We start from the raw sequence: 23,553 nt of genomic DNA, 5'->3' as shown, positions 1-23,553 counted from the left end.
ACAATCCAACCAGCAACCAATCACCACAGTCCAACAGAGTCCCAGTAGCAAACACAAATAGAAAGATGCAAGAACAAACAAACAGTCATTGCAAGTAGAACAATTAGCAATTAATCACATAGGCAAACCAAGTATAATATGCAAACCCAAACAATGTCACATAAATGCATATGATGCATGCCTGTCCCTAGTGGCTGATGATATCACCTGTCGGTTATAGAGCCAACCCGACAAGTCCTGATAGCTAACCATTGGATAGTCCCTCTGTCGCGCATCCCCAACTCGAGTTATACTCATCATAAACTTGATCATAATCATGATCCATATCCATCACCCTCACTAGTGAATATTTACGGGGGCGAGCTCATCCGGGACTTTCACAGTGCCCGGCCACACTTACGACATAGGGTCAACAGAGCTTCGAGTCTCAACCTGGAGCACGTGGTGGCTAGCCACTGCTTCCTCCCAGGGAAACCCTCATCTCCGATAGTGGAAGTGCAAAATCACAATTATCAATAATTCAGCATATACATGCATTCATTCTCATTCATGGATCAACATCCATCTCAGCCATCCGGCTTACGGTTCAGTCCAGAACCAGCCAATATTGATAATCACACACAGCCATTCCGGCTCATGGTTCAATCCAGAACCAGTCAATATTCATAATCATACATAGCCATTCCGGCTCATAATAAAACAGCACTTCCACCATTCAAAATCATCAGATTTATGAAATCGGCATTTAAGCCATAAATCATTTTCTCAATTCATTTCACTTTGAAATCAAGTTTTAACTCTTTTCAGCCTTGGCTTTAAAGATCTCATTTCTCAAATCATCTCAGGCTCATAAGCCACTTTTACTCAAGGTAAATTCCCCTTTTAAAACAATGCCACTCTTGGCATCCTCTTTCCAAAACTTCCATAATCATGGTAAGTTAAAAGCCTCTTTGAGATATTCAAAATCACCCATCCAACAATGGGATTTTATAATAAAAGTTTCTCGGCAGAGTCCCAAGTCTTTAGGGGAGAATAACATAACTCATTTCGCCAAATTCATTTAAAATCATTAAAACATTGGCTTTCCGATTTGAGTAATAAAATAGGATCTAAGCCAAATCGAGTCATGTAATCATTTACTTCTTTCAAAGCCGTTTCCTTTACTTAGGCAAAACCAACTTCAATCCCCGTGATAAGTTCTAGACCGTTTCAACTGTTCAAAATTGTTTTAGTCTTGCAAGAATTCAGAATTCAAGGAGTACTTAAAACCTTTCTCAAAACATTTCAAAATGAAGCTTGTCAATAGACATTCAGGTTCTTTCAAAGTCATTGAAACTTCTTTAATTGAAACCCCCAAGTCAAATTCAAAGACATAAACCCTTTTCACATTCGAATAGCTTTAAAACACAAGTTTCATCTAAATAACTTTCTTCTGAAAGAGATACAATGCCTTTCTTAAGAAGCAAGACTAAGTCACAATTTCCTCTTTAATAATTCATTTCAAAAGCATGAATCCTTCTTTCCTTGATAATTCAAGTAAAATAGTAGAAGTCTTTAACTCATCATTTTCCCAGACAACATTCCATAAAGACTCGGATTTTATAGAAATTTCGGCAGCACCTCCCTTAAAACTTGGACTTTGCCACCCGGTTCGGGTCCCAACTAAACTGTTTCACAATCTCTTTCAACAGCCCAATTTCCAAAATCAGTCCAAGGCAAGCCAAAATCCAATAGTCATCTCAATTCCATATTTCAAGAAAATCGTTTCAACATCAAATCATTATCAGCCGAATAAACTCATTTCTAAAGCTTTAAAGAAAAGGTTCAGCAACAATCATTTATCAAAAGCTAGATCATTTAAATCCAGCCAGGCTGAAATTAAGAGTGTATTCTATTTTACACATTCTCAAGAAAATCTATTCAATTCAAATCAATTTCCAACGATTCAACTCGATCTCAAAGCTTTAAAAGAATCAGTTTCAAAAGTATTTCGTTTCACAAAGCCACCCAACAGTCGAGTCAAACAAACACCCATAATCATACGAAACAACCAAACAATACATAGGACTGATACAATCACCAAATACACATCCTCACATCAGTACCCATATGTAATAATTTCAATATACAAAATATAGTTTCGGAAAGTGCCCCTACCTCAAAACGGAAACCATAACCTAAACTTGTTAACTGATTCCTTTTTGCTCAGCCTGAAATCACCGACAATTAAAACCTCGACCCTGCTTGCTCCCTCTCGAAAGCAGAAACAGCTACAAGCGGCATAAACAAACCGTATTCTACCTCCTAAAACCATTAACATCGCAATCACTTTACTACACGGAACATAACACCAACGCAGGGCTTTCGAAAATTGAACATGCTTACCGGAACGAATAAAGAATGCCTGAACTGAACAGCGGCGGTCTACGAACCGGTTTGGTGGCAGCTTTAATCGTGACCCGCAATTACCGGAGCTTGACCCTATGATACAAAACCTCAGAATCTCTGGCCAAACATTACAGCATATTGATTTTCAAGAGCTCCGGAATGAAAATGCTTACCGTGAGAAAGGATTAAAGACTGAATCAAACTGCAGAAGCTCCGGTGATGGTTCCGGCGACCACAACAGCTTATCCGGCAGCGACAACGTAACTTATGACAGCCACTTCATTAAATACAACAGTTTCAATGACAGATTCAGAGTAATATTGAATTGGCAGAACTAGGAGGAACCAGAAATAGGGCAAGCTCACCAAAACGGCAGCGACCAGAAATTCTGGTGGCGGCAGAGCAATTCCGGCGGCATAAACCGCAGTAACGGCGCAGATCTCCCCTCCAGTGGTGACGCAGGTAGCTTCCGCGCGACTCATCCCTTTCCCTCTTCTCTGTTCGCAGCTTCAACGGCGGCGGCAAGGGACGGATTTGACGGCGGCGACGCGACGGGCTGGTCAGTCAGTGACGACAGCGGACATGCACGGCAGCGCAGCTCCGCGCGGTGGGTCACACTCCCCTCGCATGACAGAGACGCGACGTCTTTGATGGCAAGCTCGAAGGGTGACTGGCGCGGCGGCGGTGATCGCGAGACGCGGTGGGACGAGGATGGACGGCGACCCAGCAGTGGCGGCTCCGTCTCGCGTGCCCTGGCTCGCGCTCTCTCTTCCACCCGTGACCATGGTCCACGGCTTCCTCTCCTTCGGCGGTAACACGACGGCGCGGCGGCAGTGCTGCCCACCGGCGCCTTCCTTCCTCTTCCCCTCTCCCTCTTCCCGTTTTCCTCCTAACCTTTTCTTTCTTCGTTCCATTTCTTTTTCAGCTATTGTTGCTGTGTTGCGGCTGGGTTTGGGGGGATTGAGTGGGGTTGATAGAGAACCGGGTCGGGTAATGGGTTACCGGGTTAGGGTTTCCTCATTTTAAAAATTAGGGTTAAGGGCATTATGGTAATTTCACATAAAATTGGGAATAATATAGTAATTGAAACCCAAATTAAATCCAACACTATTTGTACATAGAAAATACTATTTGCTCATCAATTTCACAAATTATTTTCAATAAAATGCCCAAATCTAAAATTTAGAAATAATATACTTAATTTCTTCATTTTCCAAAATAGCAGTAATAATATTTAAAATATTACTTATCTAATCCAAATCATATAAAATCCTTATTATTTCATAACTATCAACCTTATACTTTAAATATAGAAAATAATCCAATAATTATAAAATTGGATAATAATCATAACTTATCTCAAATCCAATAAATCAAAACTTGCCTTAATTATCTTTAATAAAATAATCTCTGAAATTAAGGCTATAAATAGCTATATGATTTGAGACTTGATCATAATAAGACTTTTCAAAAGTTCTGGGTCCTACATTATGGTTTTAGATCTGTTTGCTCTGTAGCTACGATTGTCGCTACAGTTTTTGCCGCCATTGCTGCTGCAGTTTTCTCCATCGTTGCCGCCGTAGTTGCCACGTCGAAAGCTTCTGAATTGAGCCACTATTTCAAATATGTTTTCTTTTCTTCTTTATTTTTCATTTGTTTTCGTGTGGAGTGATTCCTGTGGTTAAAGTTCTCTGACTCCACTTAGTTATTAGATAAAAGCAAAGTTATTGAACTATTTTATTTATGTATCTTCCATTTTGGTTCCTTACTCTCAAAATTAGATTTGACAGAAGCTGGTAACCGGAGTTAAATTTTGGAGCTGAGCACTTTCATTTCTTTTTGTTTTTACATCTATATATTTTCAAAAATTAGGTTAAAATACATATTCAAGAAATGTTCACATCAGAACAAAGTTAAATATTCACATTTTTTAAAGTGATAATTGTAATATTTAAGTATTTTTTTAATAATTTGAAGGGTATGAACATTACAACTAACCTATAATTGTTTATGCTTTCTTTGTAGCTTCAACATGAAAATAGATATTATAGAAGTGATATGAAAGGAATAAAAAGTAAGTTGAAGATAATGTCTGAGAAGTTCTTAGTACTATAACTAAAACATCCTTTCTTTCTCAGGGGAAAGCAGTAATGACATCAAAGAGCTTTATGCTTAAAACATAATGCAAAAAGCAAAGGTAAGATAATATTAGAATAGTAGTTTAACGTGAAAGTACTACTAGAAAACAGCAAATAAAAGGATGGATGGTGATGGCTTGGGGAGAGGTGTCTCCAATGGTCTTGCAAGTTCCACTCCCTTGTGTTCTTCCTTGACAACTTCCACTTCCATGCAAGCTTCTTCAATTTCAACCTCTTCCGCTTGGTAGTTTTCTTCCAGTTCAATCTCTTCTTCATTACTTTCCAAGGGTATGAGAGGTTGTGCACATTCTTCTATGATCTCAATTTCATGTCCAATGCGAGAGGATTCAATTGTAGATAGAAACTCATCAATGATTGAATCCATCTCTTAATCAACCTCTTCAAAGTCTTCAACTATGATATGTTTTGGAGGTTGTACACCCTCCTCAACTTCAATATTAAGCTTCTTAGAAGAGAGCTTTGTAATTCTACATTCCCATGGACTTTCAACATCTCCTAAATCTTCAACCACTTCTTCCTCTTCTTTAACAATCTCGGCATCTTCCTCTTGTTGCACTTCTTACCTCAACTCCTCTTCTTCACCTTGAAGTTCCAAGTTCGCTCCCTCACTATGCTCCTTGGATGATCCTTCACATTCGTCAATGGGAGTACTTCGGATGCATGAGCTTAGGTGGGAGGCCATGTTGTTAATGGCTTCTGCCATGGTAGCAACCATGACTTCTAGCTTCTTTATCTCCTTTTGCTTCTCTTCTTTCCTTTGGATATAAGAGCTAATATCTCTTTGGTGTTCTAGCATCAAGGCATGGAGAGTTTCATCCATTGGAGGAGGTGGTGGAAGAGAGGGTTCATTATTTGGGAGAAATTATTCATAATTGGTAGGTAGTTCATCTAGGTAAGGGTATGGAGATGGTGTATATCAAGGTGATTCTTGGGAGTAATGGTGGTTCTATGTATGGTTCATATGGCTCATAAGGTGGTTGGTATGGTGGATAAGGATTAGGATCATATGGAGGTGTTTGGTGGTAGGAGGCTTGTGAGTTTGGTGGATCAAAACTATATTGAGGAGGTGGTTCCATAGGCATATAGTGATTGTGGTTGACAACCATAATGAGGGTCACCATATCCATTAGGTTGATATGCATTAGGAGTTGGATTATACCTGTAAGAAACCGGAGGAGGTTATTGCCAAGAAGAGTGACAATTCCTTGAGGCTCCTCCCATCATTGATTGTTCCATCCTTGATGCATGTTGTCATTGTAGTTTCCATTTTCTATAACATAGTTTGAACCAAACTCATAGCCAAAGGGGTGAGAATTCATAGTGGGAAAAGAAAAACAACAACAAAAACTAAGAAGAGATAAAGAAAACAAACTCCTAAACCAAAACTAGCAAACAAACCAAAAATCAAGCTATTCACAATATTGACATATATACAATAACCAATAACAAGCACACATTGCAATTCCCTGGCAACGGCGCCAAAAACTTGAAAGAGTATTACTCTTGGTTAAGAATTTCTTCTCGGTTAGAGGAAATAACTTCGTTGCAAGTATAGTTCCAAACCGACAAGTAACGCTCAATTAAAGTTTAATTTTAGTTGTCACAAGTCTAACCCAATAAATAAAACCGAGAGTATTAGTCTCGGGTCATTCTCCCTAGGAATTGCAATCGAATGCTCAATTATTGGTTATGAAATGCAAGGGGGCTGGGTTGATAAAACAAGAAATTGAAAAGGCAAGAAATGTAATCAAACAACTGAATATAACAAGTACTAAAAGGAGGAATTCATGGCAAGGATTGAGAATTAAAGCGTTCTATCCTAGTCATTAATTACCATACAATGATTAACAAGAGCTAATCCTATTAAGTCATCTCCAATATCAGAAGAAGGTACAATGTTATCTTCACATTGAGAGAAAGTCAAATAAGACTTGTTAATATCAATCCAAAAGTCCTAATCAACTCATTAATTGATTAGCAAGAGATTAGAGTCAATGGAAATAATATTAACTAACAACTCTAGATCACCAATCTAAATTGGGTATTGATGACTCAATATTGCCTAATTTCTCTTTCCAAGCCAAGAATGCTCAAAAAGCTACTCTAACATCCAACCAAGCATTTTGTCAAACACTTGAAAGGCATAAAAGAAAAGCATCATAAATTGCAAGAATAATAAAATCTACAACTACCCAATTGCAAGAAAACAATAACAACAACTCAAATTAACAATAAAGGAACATAAAACATAAATTACATTAAAGGAAATTAAAATCAACAAGAGTGCTCATAAACATAAAAATGACATAAAAGGAAAATTAACAAGAGAACTAAGAAGAACAAAGATGTAAGGACAAGAAATTGTAAAGAAAACAAGATGAAAATAAGAATTAAAACCTAAATCTAAGAAGAAATTAAAATAAGAACCCTAATTTCTAGAGAGAAGAGGGAGCTTCTCTCTCTAGAACTAACCTAAGGCATGCTTCCTACACTAACTAATTGCTCTCCCCTTTTGACCTATCTTGAGTTCTACATCAAATAACCTCATAAATGTGTTGGATTTGGGCCTGAAAAGCTCAAAAATTGCCCCCAGTGTTTTCACGTTAATGGGGTCACGTGATCAGCATCACGCGTGCGCGTGGATGACGCGTGAGCATCGCTGGCAGATTCCCTTCTCACGCGTACGCGTGGGTGACACGTGCGCTTGGCTTGAATGTCCTCTTCACGCATACGCGTGGGTGACGTGTGCGCGTGGCCTTCAATTCTCCAAATGCTCATTTTTTCATGAATTCTCCACTTTGCATGATTTTCTCTTCACCTCTTCCATCCAATACTTGCCGTATGAATATGAAATCACTCAAAAAATATATCAAGACATTGAATGATATTAAAGTGAATAAAAATTGGCATTTTAAAGGCCTAAAAAGCATGTTTTCACTCTTAAGATCAAATTAGGAGAGATTCACAAAATCATGCTATTTCATTGAATAAATGTGAGAAAATTTGATAAAATCCACCAAATTCAACACAAGATAAACCACAAAATTGGAGTTTATCACTCTTACCAAAATCTCTCTAAAACATATCAACCTTTTACTTCAAAAATTACAAATCTGTTTGAGCCTAGGAACATAGAGGAAGCACTAGATGATCCCAACTGGAAAATAGCAGTGATGGAAGAGTGGCATACAATCAAGAAGAATGAAACTTGCAAGATTTTAGATCTATCACATAATACAAAATTGGTTGGCTACAGGTGGAATTTCACCATCAAGTGCAATGCTGATGGAAGCATAGAGAGTTATAAGGCTAGGTTAGCAGCTTGGGAATTTACACAAACTTATAGAATGGACTATCGAGAGACTTTTTCTCCAGATGCTAAACTCAGCTCTGTGAGGATTATCTTATCTCTTGCTGTGAATTACACTTGGCTTTTTCATCAATTTGATGTAAAGAATGCTTTCTTGAATGGGGAGCTAGAGGAAGAGATGTTCATAAAACTTTCACCTGGATTTGAGGCTAAACTATGAAGGAATAAAGTGTGCAAACTAAAGAAATCTCTCTATGGATTGAAACAATCCCTAAGAGCTTGGTTTGAACGACTTAAAATGGTGGTGAAGGGACTTGGTTATACTCAAAGCCAAACTGATCATACACTTTTCTATAAACACTTTTCTGTAACTTTAATAAATTAAATTCTTGTCTTATTATTTTTCAAAAATTCTGTGTCACTTTTTATTATATACAAAGCGTGGCGCTTAGCACTGATAATTGAAGCCCAACACCTTTAATGCATATATAATTTTTAGCAAGTCACAGGCACCTAACGCCAATTTTTGACGTCCACCGCCTGCAGGGATTGATCACATGACGCCCAACACCCATAATATATATAAGGAAAATGCTATTTGTACACTAAAATTAGCCACTAAAGTATTTCTGTATAAATACATGTGTAATTTAATTTCTTTTCAATGTGTATTTGTATTCCAACATGTATTTTATACTTGTGGCTGACTTTGGTGGCTAATTTTGGTATACAAGTAGCATAACCCTATATATATATTGGGGTGTCCAGCGCCAGAATCACTTTTATTCATAATTAATATACTACAAGATTATATTTAATTGAGGGGGTTTATTAGTATAGGTTTTTAAAAACCTCCAAAATACATTTTATTTATGGCAATTTTTAAAACTCCCTCTAATAGTTAATTCATAATTTAGATTTAACCCCACAAACCCCATCTTCTTCTTAGTTTTTATATAATGAGACCGAGGGAGAGAGAAGAGAAGAGAATGACGACAAAACTCTAAGTTCTCCACCGCCAGTTTCGCTGCCGTTGCAGTCGTCGGTTTTGCCACCATTACAGTCGCCGGTTCAGCTGCTGTTTCTGCCACAGTTGTTGCAGGAAGCTTCTCAATCGAGCTACCTGCTCTATCAACATTATGGTTTTAGATCTGTTTGCTCTGTAGCTACGATTGCTGCTGCAGTTTTTGCCGCCATTGCTGCCACAGTTTTCTCCATCGTTGCCGCCATAGTTGTCGCGTCGAAAGCTTCTGAATCGAGCCACTATTTTAAATCTGTTTTCTTTTCTTCTTTATTTTTCATTTGTTTTCGTGTGGAGTGATTCCTGTGGTTAAAGTTCTCTGACTCCACTTTGTTATTAGATAAAAGCAAAGCATTTAATTTACTGAACTATTTTTTTTATGTATCTTCCATTTTGGTTCCTTACTCTCCAAATTAAATTTGACAGAAGCTGGTAACTGGAGTTAAATTTTGGAGCTGAGCACTTTCATTTCTTTTTGTTTTTACATCTATATATTTTCAAAAATCAGGTTAGAATATATATTCAAGAAATGTTCACATCATAACAAAGTTAAATATTCACGTATTTTAAAGTGATAATTGTAATATTTAAGTATTTTTTTAATAATTTGAAGGGTATGAACATTACAACTAACCTGTAATTGTTTATGCTTTCTTTGTAGCTTCAACATGAAAATAGATATTATAGAAGTGATCTGAAAGGAATAAAAAGTAAGTTGAAGATAATGTCTGAGAAGTTCTTAGTACTATAACTAAAACTTCCTTTCTTTCTCAGGGGAAAGCAGTAATGACATCAAAGAGCTTTATGCTAAAAACGCAATGCAGAAAGCAAAGGTAAGATAATATTAGAATAGTAGTTTAACGTGAAAGCACTACTAGAAAACAGCAAATTACAGACAGATTTTTCCGACAAAATTTCACTGTCAAAAATACCAACGGATTTTCGATAAATTTTCCGTCGGTAAAAGATGTAAAAATTTGTCACAGAATTTACCGACAGATTCTAACATCCCTTGGTAATTTTGTCGATAAAATTAAAATTTAAATTTAAAACTATCACCGACAAAAAATCCCTCTGTAATCATCTCATAAATTCTTCGAAAATTGGAATTAAGTTGCCCTAGTTGCATACATACAAAATCCGTTGGCACAAAACACTAATATGATGAAACTTCATTCAACACAAAATCATCGTTCATCTACTCCGATCCTTCCTTCAAGCTTGCTCGTTCCCTCTCTCTCTCTCTCTCTCTCTCTCTCTCTCTCTCTCTCTCTCTCTCTCTCTCTCTCTCTCTCTCTCTCTCTCTCTCGTTGAAAATAGGGCAAAACTCGCATTGAAAAGGGGTCTTCTCCGTCGCTTCTGCATTGTCACCGCTCGCGCCACACGAGCTCTCTCCATGACTGCTCACTTGCACGAGCTCCCTCCGCCGCTGCTCGCTTGCATGAGCTCCCTCATCTTCTACGTGCTCGGGTTACACGAGCTCCCTCTGCCACCTCTCAGCTTATGTCTCTCTCTGTCTCACTCCATCCATCCATCTATATGTATGTATTTATCTATTTTAGATTCTGGAATTTCTATTGATCTATATTTTGTTTTGAATTCAAATGTTCATATGTTATTATTGCATCTAAAACTCAATCTGTTCCACTTTTATTTTATGGTTTAGACTTTTGTTCTTGAATCCTCTTCAAGGTTTTGAATTTGATTTTGAAAGTAGCTCCATTAATTGTTATGACTAAAAGTTTGCGTTGAAGATAATCTATTATGCCTTTTATAGTTCTACTTCTAAGGTAACTATAATTACCAGTTCATGAAATGCAATATGCTAAGTACATAGATTAAAATTACTCGGTGACTAATTAGAATGAGATTTTTAGAGGAGTGATGTGTACTAAATAAAATAGTATCACTTAAAGAGAAAAAGTGTTACACTGGTATTGTTTATAATATATATTTATTTCACATTTTGAAAATTCGAATCATTGATTTACTAATTTATGTTGTTTTGCATCATTATTTTCTTGTTAGATAGGATTTTTTTGGGGTAATTTATTACTATTAGATGGAGTCTCGTAAGTGACTGAGATTATTGTATTAAGATTATTGTATTAAATTGTACTGTTATGCTTTGTAGCTTGATTTTGTCATGAAGTATGAACTTTTTAGAAGGATAAATAAATTCAGCTAGTATTGCACTCTGGAAATGTTGGTTCTTTTTTTATTTCTTAAAAGTTTTCACATTAAAGGAAGTTTATCCCAATAATATTATTATGATATTATTATGCTCATGGTTAAGAAGCATATTCTAGAGGGTTTGATTAGTAACTCAGTGTTTGTTAGTTCTTTAATTCTCTGAATACGATCCAAGTTCTCAATATTTTTGGAAATGTGTGATTGAATATTAACCTTGTCAAAAGTTAGGTCTTATTAGACATCAACCTTCAATAATGTGATTTTTTTATTGTTGAAATATTTAGTTTAACTCATTATTTAATGGTCATCATTCTTTTCTTTCACCAATCACCAGAACCCTTTTCGACATACAATGCTACTGTGGAACCTCTCTAACTAGAAGATGATACTATATCAGTTTTTTCTATATAATATAATGAACATATTCCTTTAATTGCACAAACTCTGTAGATTCTAATAAAGATTATCTGCATGCTTGCTGCTGTTATAATTGCATCAGACTTATGTTATTCTTTTTTCTTTAGCAGTTAAATCACTGTATTCTGAAAAATTTAATGACTCTATTATATAAACGAAATGGGAGGATGAAAAAGGAAACAAAAGTTAGTTGGATAATCTAATTCCTACTTTTGAGTTCTGATTTTGGGCTCTGCTCCTAAATTTTGGAAGGCTGAGTCAGAAGAGATTAGGAAGAAAGGGTTTGAGGGAGTTGAGAATGGGGATAATGCTGCTGATGAAGAAGGTCAGATGCTAGTTCAAGAGAACAAAGAAGAGAATGAAAAAGGGTTGAAGAGTCTTGAGCCTCTTCTTGCTACTGAAGAGGATAGAAAATTTAGTATCCCTTGGTTGAAATTGGGGGTGTTGCTTTTAGTCTGGTTCTATTTCTTCTTCCTCTATCTTCTTCGTGGCAATAAATATGGACAAGTAACAGTTTCTTTCACTGTTTTTATTATAGCCATAAGCAATTTCACTCTAGCAGATTTATTTAATCAGATACTTTATTTAATTGGCATACTTTGAATAGTGAATTTGTGCAGAGTATAATTCCAATGGAGGCATGTGGTGTAGGATATTGAATTCTCTCATTAGCTCAAGTACCTCTGGCTATAGTTTTCACTGCCTGGATTATGCTTAGAAAAGAAGTTAGTGAACATCTGATGAGTATTTTGGTGAAAAATAAATTTCTCCCAAAACACCCAAATCTAACCGGCAAGTGCACCGGGTCGCATCAAGTAATAATAACTCACGGGAGTGAGGTCGATCCCACAGGGATTGATGGATCAAGCAACTTTAGTGGGTGATTAGTTTAGTCAAGCTAACATTGATGTGAATTGTGTGAAATTGTAACCAACAGAAAGTAAATGACAATGAATTTAAAGTTGCAGAATGTAAATTGGCAAGTAACTTAAAGAGCAAGAAATGTAAATTGCAAGAATTTTAAATGACAAGAAATATAAATTGCATCAAATGTAAAGGGAATTGGGAATTGGATTTGCAGAAATTAAACAAGGAAAAGTTAAATTGCAACAAGCAGAGAAGTAAAAGATGGATTTGATTGATTCGGAACCAAAACAGAAATGTAAATAAACATGAAAAGCAATAAACAGAGAATGTAAAATTGGAATTAAGATCTCAGGACCCAAGAGACTAGATAACCAAGTCTAGATCTCAATGCCTTCCTAGATCCAACAAGAGCAATTGCAAGAGAAATTAAAGAAAAGTAAATTGCAGAAGCCAAGAGAAGGTGAAGTAGTAAACAGGAATGGAAATTCAATTATGCAGAGAAAGTAAACAAGAAAATTCTCAAGGTGAGATTGAAACAGAATTTCTTCAATTATCAACCCAAGATTCAAAACGAAATTGAAAACTAAGAGAGAGCTCTCAAATCCTAATGCTCCCTAGTGGAGCCAGCCTCCTCACTAATATGAAAATGATGCCTTATATAGGCTTTACAAAATGAAAATGAAATTCAAAACAAATTACAATTAAAATGAAATTCCTATTCTAACTATCTCTTGTGCCTTTGAGTGATGATCATGGGCCTTTGCTCTTGGTGGAATTGGGTTGAAAGAGGCCTTGGTTGATTGCTCTTGGAGTTTGAAGAAGAACCAAAGTGAACCAATTGGACCGGGTTTGAGGTTAGCCAAAGTTGGACCTAAAGTTTGAGCCAAAGTTAGACTTTTCATATCAGTTGGCACATTTCTCTGGTTTGAACGTTTGTGCCAACGTTAGGGGTCTAACTTTGACCCTAACGTTGGCCTCCCTTATGCACATTTATGGCGCCAGCTTTGTCCTCTTGTCATGTTGCCAATTTTATGCCCAATATAGACTATCATACATGGTTGGAAAGCTCTGAATGTCAGCTTTCTAACCCACTTGGAATCACTTCAATTGGACATCTACAACTCAAGTTATGATCATTTGAAGAGGGCATGGTCGCTGGCTTTGGTGTGCAGCGTTTGAGGTAACGTTAGCCTCAAACGTTGGCGAAAACGCCAGTTCTGGAGGCTCAAATGTATTGTCCACCCCATACTATTATACATTTTTGGAAAGCTCTGGATGTCTACTTTCCAATGCCATTGGGAGAACATCAATTGGAGCTCTACAGCTCGAGTTATACTCCATCGAAGGTGCAGAGGTCAAGTGGCCTCACTGCAGGTTGCCACCATGTTCATTTATGCACATTGCGGGGCAGTTTTCTCCCTCAATTTTAGTGTCCACCATGCAGTGCCATATGTGCTTGGAAAGCTCTTGATTCCTACTTTCCAATGCTTCTTGAATCACCTCATTTGGAGCTCTGTAGCTCAAGTTATTCTTGTTGGAAGTATACCCCTTCAAGCTGTTGTGGTGTGTGGCGCCAACGTTAGCCTCCAAGTTAGGGGGCTAACGTTGGCGCAAACGTTGGTGCCCAGGGGAGATCTTCTCAAGCTCCAACGTTAGCCTCCAACTTAGGGGGATAACGTTGGGGCTAACTTTTGCTCCTCTTCCTTGAATATACATGTGCCAACGTTAGCCTCCAAGTTAGGGGGCTAACGTTGGGGCTAACTTCATGCTTCCTGGTTCAATTTCACTTGTTCCATTGTCCTCTCTTCACTCCTAGCCATTCCTCTTTGCTTCAACCTTTCTCCAAGCCTTCTTCACCTATCATTAATCAACCAAACACATCAAAGCTATGCTCAAAATCATGAGATATTCATTCTTTCATAATATGTGACAATTTTAGCATAAAACCTCATGAAATAGCATGAATTCATACATGGTTGATTAAATCAAAGGAAACATGAAAATCTACCCAATTGGCTTGCTTATGGATCAAGAAAGTGCATAAAACCTATTGAAACCAAAGGAAAAAGCATAGAAAAAACATGACATGGTGACATGTCATCACAACACCAAACTTAAACCTTGCTTGTCCCCATGCAAGAAAAGAATCATGCAATAAAGATTGACAATCCAAGGTAAGAAGAATAGCAACTCAATGTTCATGGTAAGCTAGTTTTCTAAGCATGCTACAATCACAAAAGAAATGTAAATGATTGATGCTTCCATCTAGCTCAATTTATGAATTCTTTCTTTTATATTTCTTCCTTGAAACAAGCTTTTGATTTTTTTATTTAGCTTCTCCTTTTGGGTGCTTTGCCCCATGAGTTGATAACAAAGCTACGACTTCTAAATGCTTTGTTTTCAAGTATTACCACTTGATACATAAGCACCACAAGCATTTGATTAGAGGACTTCATTAAGCTCATTTTTCTTTTCTTTTCTTAACTCTCTAATCATTGATGCTCAGAGCCTTGAGCTTTGAGGGAGTGCTTTTGCACTTTGAGCCTAGCCTTGACTTCTAAGTGTTTTGTTTTCAAGCATTTGGCTTGATACATAAACACCACAAGTACTTAGCAAATAAATTGCCATTGGTACTCAGAGCCTTCAGCTTTCTCATTTTTTCCCTTTTTCTTTTCTTGCTTTATTTTGCATTTGCTTCTTCAAGGTTTTCATGATTTTCAAAAGATTTCACAAAATGTCCTAGATGAAAACTTCAATTAAATAAAATCCAATGCAATTAAGCAACAATCAAACATACTAGCTTACCAATACTTTTATGCACATGCTAAAATCTTCTTTAATGCCTTGTTTGTTTATGATCATGATACTTTGTTGCTTTTGAATTCACAAAACTCAAGTTGGAAATCATAATGACATAGCACCATGTTGCAATTTAGAAATCAAACTATGCCTTTTCATACACACATGCATACAGAGAAGGTAAAGACAATCATGCAGTTTATAGTGCTTGAAACAAATGAGAGGAAAAGGAACTTTACAACCTTGTAGTTCATCTTCTCTATTGTTGTCATTTTCCTCCCATTCTCCTCCTTCCCATACCAAACTCAGAATGCTTGCTCATTCTCAAGCAACTATTAGAACCGTGGCTATGGGGCTAAGATGGATCATGAATGTCTTTCACAAGGAATGTTAGTAGTACATGTGTTTCAAGCAAGCAAAATTAAAGATAAAAATCAAGGCACAAGAGACAGAGACATTGTGATTGCAAACTTAAGAAGGTGAGCATAATACTTTGCATAAAAGATAAGTGGCACACCAAACTTAGTGTGACACTTTCACTTGGAATTAATGCAAGTATCTTGTAAAGATTTGAAGCAAATTGTGTTGCATAGCAACACCAAACTTAGAATGCAATCCTATGTCCATTTATTTGAATTAAAACTAAGCAAATGAAACTGTTCTTTATTAAATACAATCACCAAATGAAGAGTCTGTTATGAATAAGGATGTCTTGGTGATGTATTAACAGAAACAGTTAATGAAGGAAAGTATTAAAAACAAGTAAATAAATGAAACAAAGGGAAAACAAAAATTATCCAACTAAGAAGAAAAATAACACTGTAAAAGGCAATATGATTATGCAGACAAGTGATGTTGCTGGATTGAATTGCATAGAAAAATAGGTGGCACACCAAACTTAGAATCTTGGTGTGTCACTTTCATGTAAAATTGATGCAATCATCCATGAAGATGGAAAACAGTTTGTTGCAGGGCAACACCAAGCTTATAATGTGATCATATGCCAATTTATTAAAATTTAAACAAAGCAAGGAGAAGAAATGTACCTACTGTCTACCTGTTCTTTACTTTCTTCCTCTTCTTCCAATTTGTTAAGAGAAATGACTTCAAAGAAGGAGAAGTTTCAGCTACTGTCCCTTGCCTTGGTCTCTCCTCAGCAAGCTTCCTTGTGAAATTGGCTTGATTGATCTTGCTTGCTGGATCAGGGGGAGGATTGTTTGCAGTTGACCTTCTCATGAATGTTGTCCTTGGTGTCTTGGTCACAATCCTCTTCTTGGTGCTTTTGTTAATTGCCTTCACTTCTTGGATGTCAAGACATGGTTGCTGTGTGATTATTGGAGTGATTTCTTCATTCAGGGCCTCTTGTATTGGTGGTTCCATGAACTCCTTCTTTATGTACTTCTCTGCATCACTTGAGTTTGGAATGACTTCTTCACTTTCTTGCTCCTCCACTTCCTCTTTTACACCCAACATTTGTTTCAATCGCTCTATCATGGGGGAGGTTTGTCGATCTTCCCAACATTTCTTCATCTCCTCGTCATACCTTTCAATCATGGATTCAAATGTTGAGGCGTTTTGGTCCAGGGAGGTTTGTGAGAGTTGTGAGTCTTCATGTTCTCTTGTCATCTCAAGTGCAGTTTCAGGTTCAACCACCTCATTCTTCATTGAAAGTTCTCTTGATGCAGTGGCCTCCTTATCTTGCTTTTCCACTTCCTCACCCACACATTTGTCTTCATCCTCACTGGTTGATGGTTCTAAGTTTCCCCTTGTTTGCTCTAAGGATCCATTTATCTGCTCGAGGATGGTTTCTTCCCAAGATGGGGATTTTGTGTAAAATTTCACTAGTTTTCTCTGTATTTCAATGCCTTCACGGTATTCCTCATCTGTTAATTCAATGCCTTCAAGGTATTCCTCATCTTTTAATTCAAGAGATGAAGGTCGAGAGTAATTTTGGTGAAGTGAATGTGTTGTGGTGAAGTTGTGTTGAGGGGTGTGGAATGAGTTGTGTGATCGATGGGATGACTGGTATGGATTTTGGAGGAAACTTTGTGTTGAGGCATAATCAAGTGATGAAGAACTTTCAAATGAGAAACTGGGACGTGAGGGTGGATGCTTTTCCATTCTTTGGCGATGCTTCCATCTTCCATGAGGATAATGATATGAATCATTTTGTGGTGGTGGTTGGTATCCCATATGATTCTCTTGCTCATCTTGTGTCTCTGAAGCCAATCTCCATGAATTGGAGTGCTCAGGATTTGTAATTTGTTGGTGATATTCCCAACCACCATTAGAGATTGGTGATGGTGGGTGATATCCCATAGAATTTGTTTGATCATAAGATGAGTTGAACTCCATTTGAGTTTTGTAAAACACACAACCAAGGAAAATTGAAATTACTCATATCAGAGATGAGAATTTCTTAGTGAGGCAAAAACTCAAACACCTTGGTTTCACTTTGAAACAGAAAACAAAAATAAAGAAAATGCTTGATCTAGACTTCTCACCCACATAATCATTGTTGATCTAATCAATCCCCGGCAACGGCGCCAAAAACTTGATGAGTATTTTGGTGAAAAATAAATTTCTCCCAAAACACCCAAATCTAACCGGCAAGTGCACCGGGACGCATCAAGTAATAATAACTCACGGGAGTGAGGTCGATCCCACAGGGATTGATGGATCAAGCAACTTTAGTGGGTGATTAGTTTAGTCAAGCTAACATTGATGTGAATTGTGTGAAATTGTAACCAACAGAAAGTAAATGACAATGAATTTAAAGTTGCAGAATGTAAATTGGCAAGTAACTTAAAGAGCAAGAAATGTAAATTGCAAGAATCTTAAATGACAAGAAATATAAATTGCATCAAATGTAAAGGGAATTGGGAATTGGATTTGCAGAAATTAAACAAGGAAAAGTTAAATTGCAACAAGCAGAGAAGTAAAAGATGGATTTGATTGATTCGGAACCAAAACAGAAATGTAAATAAACATGAAAAGCAATAAACAGAGAATGTAAAATTGGAATTAAGATCTCAGGACCCAAGAGACTAGATAACCAAGTCTAGATCTCAATGCCTTCCTAGATCCAACAAAAACAATTGCAAGAGAAATTAAAGAAAAGTAAATTGCAGAAGCCAAGAGAAGGTGAAGTAGTAAACAGGAATGGAAATTCAATTGTGCAGAGAAAGTAAACAAGAAAATTCTCAAGGTGAGATTGAAACAGAATTTCTTCAATTCTCAACCCAAGATTCAAAACGAAATTGAAAACTAAGAGAGAGCTCTCAAATCCTAATGCTCCCTAGTGGAGCCAGCCTCCTCACTAATATGAAAATGATGCCTTATATAGGCTTTACAAAATGAAAATGAAATTCAAAACAAATTACAATTAAAATGAAATTCCTATTCTAACTATCTCTTGTGCCTTTGAGTGATGATCATGGGCCTTTGCTCTTGGTGGAATTGGGTTGAAAGAGGCCTTGGTTGATTGCTCTTGGAGTTTGAAGAAGAACCAAAGTGAACCAATTGAACCGGGTTTGAGGTTAGCCAAAGTTGGACCTAAAGTTTGAGCCAAAGTTAGAGGTAACTTTTCATATCAGTTGGCACATTTCTCTGGTTTGAACGTTGGTGCCAGCGTTAGGGGTCTAACTTTGACCCTAACGTTGGCCTCCCTTATGCACATTTATGGCGCCAACTTTGTCCTCTTGTCATGTTGCCAATTTTATGCCCAATATAGACTATCATACATGGTTGGAAAGCTCTGAATGTCAGCTTTCTAACCCACTTAGAATCACGTCAATTGGACATCTACAACTCAAGTTATGATCATTTGAAGAGGGCATGGTCGCTGGCTTTAGTGTGCAGCGTTTGAGGTAACGTTAGCCTCAAACGTTGGCGAAAACGCCAGTTCTGGAGACTCAAATGTATTGTCCACCCCATACTATTATACATTGTTGGAAAGCTCTGGATGTCTACTTTCCAATGCCGTTGGGAGCACATCAATTGGAGCTCTACAGCTCGAGTTATACTCCATCGAAGGTGCAGAGGTCAAGTGGCCTCACTGCAGGTTGCCACCATGTTCATTTATGCACATTGCGGGGCAGTTTTCTCCCTCAATTTTAGTGTCCACCATGCAGTGCCATATGTGCTTGGAAAGCTCTTGATTCCTACTTTCCAATACTTCTTGAATCACCTCATTTGGAGCTCTGTACCTCAAGTTATTCTTGTTGGAAGTATACCCCTTCAAGCTGTTGTGGTGTGTGGCGCCAACGTTAGCCTCCAAGTTAGGGGGCTAACGTTGGCGCAAACGTTGGCCCTTCTCCCTTTGTAATTCATGTGCCAACGTTAGCCTCCAAGTTAGGGGGCTAACGTTGGCGCAAACGTTGGTGCCCAGGGGAGATCTTCTCAAGCTCCAACGTTAGCCTCCAAGTTAGGGGGCTAACGTTGGGGCTAACTTTTGCTCCTCTTCCTTGAATATACATGTGCCAACGTTAGCCTCCAAGTTAGGGGGCTAACGTTGGGGCTAACTTCATGCTTCCTGGTTCAATTTTACTTGTTCCATTGTCCTCTCTTCACTCCTAGCCATTCCTCTTTGCTTCAACCTTTCTCCAAGCCTTCTTCACCTATCATTAATCAACCAAACACATCAAAGCTATGCTCAAAATCATGAGATATTCATTCTTTCATAATATGTGATAATTTTAGCATAAAACCTCATGAAATAGCATGAATTCATACATGGTTGATTAAATCAAAGGAAACATGAAAATCTACCCAATTGGCTTGCTTATGGATCAAGAAAGTGCATAAAACCTATTGAAACCAAAGGAAAAAGCATAGAAAAAACATGACATGGTGACATGTCATCAACATCACATAGTGGAAACTAGTTCTTAACTAATTGAATTCATGAAATATTGATTAGAATTTAGAATAGAAGCTTCTCTATTCAATTAAGTTACTCAACTTCACTTGAAATTTGATTATGCAGGGTCCATGCCTAAGCAGAAGTGGGAAACCAAATAAGCTGATTTTTCCAATGATGGCACTACTAGCAGGGATGCTGGGTGGTGTATTTGGAATTGGTGGTGGAATGCTCATAAGTCCATTTCTCATTCAGGTTGGAGTACCTCCTGAGGTAAATCTCACTTATGACATTAATTATGATTAATCTGACTTTAGAGTTTTAATTTTGATTATATGCTCGTATCTGTATAACTTTTAAGAAAACATAGTTAGACAGATATTTTTTCTGATATGACAATATACGATATATGATATATGTGTAAAAGACTATATTGGTTGTGCAGGTAATAGCAGCAACATGCTCATTCATGGTGTTCTTCTCATATACCAAGTCAACATTGCAATATGTAATGTTAGGAATGGAACACATAGAGACAGCAGTAACATTGGCCGTAATATGTTTCATTGCATCACTCCTTGGGTTATTAGTGGTGCATAGAGCAATAAAAAAATATAGCCAAGGTATATCTCCCACTTCTATATCTGTTTATCCACATGGTTATTTGGTTTCTTGTTACTCAAGACATTTACCACGCTTTATGTTGTTTCAACTTATCAGATTTTTCTGTGATGAAAGAGTCTGCCTAATTTTCTTGAATAGATACTCAGAGCTTAATTCCTTGCCATTTGTATATTTCAAATAGTTAAGGATGAATTCGGGTATATGTTATGTGATATTTTAAAGCAGAACTTTGTTGATACATATGGCGTGCAGTTTGACTCTGAAGCTAGAACTGCATTAGCTTTTGTCATGCTTAGAGCTGATGCTGAGCTCAAGTTCTTATTTTTCCAGAACCCTAGTGCTGATATGCTTCTTCATGAGTCAGAGATTGACAAAAATATCATATAGAAGGTGTTTTCTTAATTTATGTTTGTGTTCATAAAAATTTTAGCCCAAGAATTTTGGTTTTAGTCAGCATACTAATACTAATCTTAATGGCAAGCTAAAATATTCCATTATGGTTCTATTAGCTTGATTCATGATCCATCCAAGTCAGCTCATCTTGCCGCGTTGAAAATCGCTAAAGAATCTGGTTGTATTCTTTCATATGATCCAAATTTGAGATTGGCGCTATGGCCATCAGCTGAGGCTGCTCAGAAAGGCATAATGAGTGTTTGGGACAAAGCTGATATCATAAAGGTATTATGTTATATAACACTTTGCATTTCCTTAATTTTGTTCTTCTTTTGATTTCTTTTTTCATTTTCAATTTGTATCTATTATTGGGTTTCTTGCTTTCAATTCGACAGAGGGTGATGATCCTAACGATGATGATGTTGTATTAAAGAAGTTTTTTCACCCTAATCTCAAGCTATTAATTTTGACACAAGGTTCAAAGAGTTGTAGATATTACACCAAGGTAAGCTTACTACCAAGTCCATTTGAGAGTGATGGCATAAGCACTTGTTTCATTGTTGATTATGTGTGCAGAAATTCAAAGGCCAGGTGCGTGGTAGATGTTAAAGTTAACCCCATTGACACAGCTGGGGCCGGTGATGCATTTGTTAGTGGGATTCTCTACAACATTTGCTCATAAGCAATGTGGAGCTTGATGCTGCCAACGTAACTTGGTTATCTATTAATATTTTAGATTATCCCATCTTTAAGTGCTAAGTGTAATTTGTGACATCAGTTAATGAAGGAGATCCATGTAACATTGGGATGGTCATCTTATTTTTTTGGGTATCTTTTTATTGAGACGGTGAGATATTGGCCAATGATGTTGAAAAATAACATCCAATTTTATAGGTATCATGTAATAAATATTATGTTTATCTATATGATTTTTGGCTTTCCTTTATTCAATTTACAGTGTGTTTGATGGAGTAAATTTAGAAAATAAATCTAAAGTATTCATTTTTGTAATGTTAAAATCTAAAAAAATTTCTATTTTACCTTACTGACGGATTTACAGACGGATTTTCTGTCTATATTTAGAGGTAGGGATGGTTTTCGAAGGTTCAAATTACAGATGAAAAATCTGTTGGAAAATCTGTTTCCAATTACCGATGGAAAATCCGTCGAAAAACTTGTCTCTAATTACCGACGAAAAATCCGTCGGAAAACCTGTCTCTAATTACCGACAGAAAATTCGTCGAAAAATCTGTCTCTAATTACCGATGAAAAATCCGTCGAAAAGTTCGACGTTCCATGGAAATGGATGAGAGAATTTATTTAGAAAAAATCTGTCGATAATTGGTAAAAATCTGTCGGTAAATTACCGACGGAAAAAAATCTGTCGGTAATTTTGTTGGTAACCAAAAAATCGTCTGTAATAAAGGCCAAATCTGTCTGTAAATCTGTCTATATTAAGCAATTTTCTAGTTCTGAAGAATTTTAGCAGGATCAATTAACAAACTTAATATTGTGAATTTCTGGAAAAGAATCTAAAGGGTAGAGAGAAGTAACAATTCTTAATTTGCATTTTATTTAGGGGGTCCAATAGACTTTCTCAGTTTGAAATATGCTTGAAATGACCATATTCTGCATGCTCCGAAACCTGGCTGAATTACCTTGAACTTTCAACTTAAAATCTAAGTATCATTAGATAAGGAATCAAACTCAAATGGTTTTAAATTGTGGTTGAGATTTCGGTTGCTTAAACTTCAAGCATAAAGGTGTGATTGTTTATGTTCACAACTTGAAATTTAACTTGTTACCGCTTTGATATGGCCTAAAATGCTATAATTCATCTGAAGTTCGTAACCCTTGAAACAAAGGTTATAAAGTCATCATGTTATGGATTAATAGAATGGTTTTTAGGATATTATACTTCATAGTGTACCATATATGTGTGGATTATTTACACATTCTACTTCTTCTTAACTTGATCCTATGACAAGCAAGTACTAGATAGAAAAAGAGGCAAGCAAAAGTCTTGGTAATAAGTCTTATATTATGATTTTTCTTTCCACAAAAAAACCATGTCCTGGATATGATTATTTTGTTATCAACATTAGTTGAATACTTTTTTCATGTGATGAGTTTCTTGAAGGAGTAAGCAAAAGTGAGAATGATTTGTTTTCAAATGGTATTTATCTTTAAATAGTCATTTACTTCCTTGAATACTTTATTAATGTTTTCAAAGTATAGAATTTACTACCTCCCTCAATCACACCCCAACATTATAAAGGAATATCCAAACTAGAATTAACCATGAATTAACATTTTCCATTTCATTTTTTATATCAATATTCATGCATCAATATCCACAGACCACGATATATACATTGTTTTATCATGGTAGTTTATCAACCAACAGTTTGTGCTATTCTATGAATATCAATGTTGCAAAATATTACAGTAGCCATCCTTTAGCCAGACATTCAACATCTAATTTTTCACTTTTCTTTTTCTACTATGACTTGTAGCTTAC

At 36.7% G+C, this 23,553-nt stretch overlaps 1 protein-coding gene and 1 pseudogene across 1 annotated transcript; one reads left to right on the top strand and one right to left on the bottom strand.

Annotated features, from left to right (window-relative positions):
- Positions 1–2,158: 2,158 nt before the first annotated feature.
- LOC148549248 (uncharacterized) lies at positions 2,159–2,870 on the bottom strand. The gene is made up of 4 exons (XM_088496416.1): positions 2,754–2,870; positions 2,562–2,652; positions 2,386–2,481; positions 2,159–2,304 (listed from the first exon to the last, which is right to left on the bottom strand). Exons 1-4 carry the CDS (start codon positions 2,868–2,870, stop codon positions 2,159–2,161), a joined length of 450 nt encoding a protein of 149 aa, XP_088352542.1.
- Positions 2,871–7,720: 4,850 nt separating this feature from the next.
- LOC110265337 (uncharacterized) lies at positions 7,721–21,714 on the top strand (annotated as a pseudogene).
- Positions 21,715–23,553: the final 1,839 nt, after the last annotated feature.

The sequence above is a fragment of the Arachis ipaensis genome, chromosome B8 (assembly GCF_059453495.1).
Source record: "Arachis ipaensis isolate K30076 ecotype BB chromosome B8, ASM5945349v1, whole genome shotgun sequence".
NCBI classification, from domain to species: Eukaryota; Viridiplantae; Streptophyta; class Magnoliopsida; order Fabales; family Fabaceae; genus Arachis; species Arachis ipaensis.
Note: the sequence above shows the minus strand (reverse complement) of the source record. Positions and strands in the feature narration are given on the sequence as shown.

Coding starts and splice junctions, on each gene's coding strand:
- LOC148549248 (XM_088496416.1), bottom strand. CDS start 2,870: ATGAGTCGCGCGGAAGCTACCTGCGTCACCACTGGAGGGGAGATCTGC. Junction 2,653..2,753: donor TTCTGGTCGCTGCCGTTTTG/GTGAGCTTGCCC, acceptor GGCTGTCATAAG/TTACGTTGTCGCTGCCGGAT. Junction 2,305..2,385: donor GGCATTCTTTATTCGTTCCG/GTAAGCATGTTC, acceptor TAATGGTTTTAG/GAGGTAGAATACGGTTTGTT.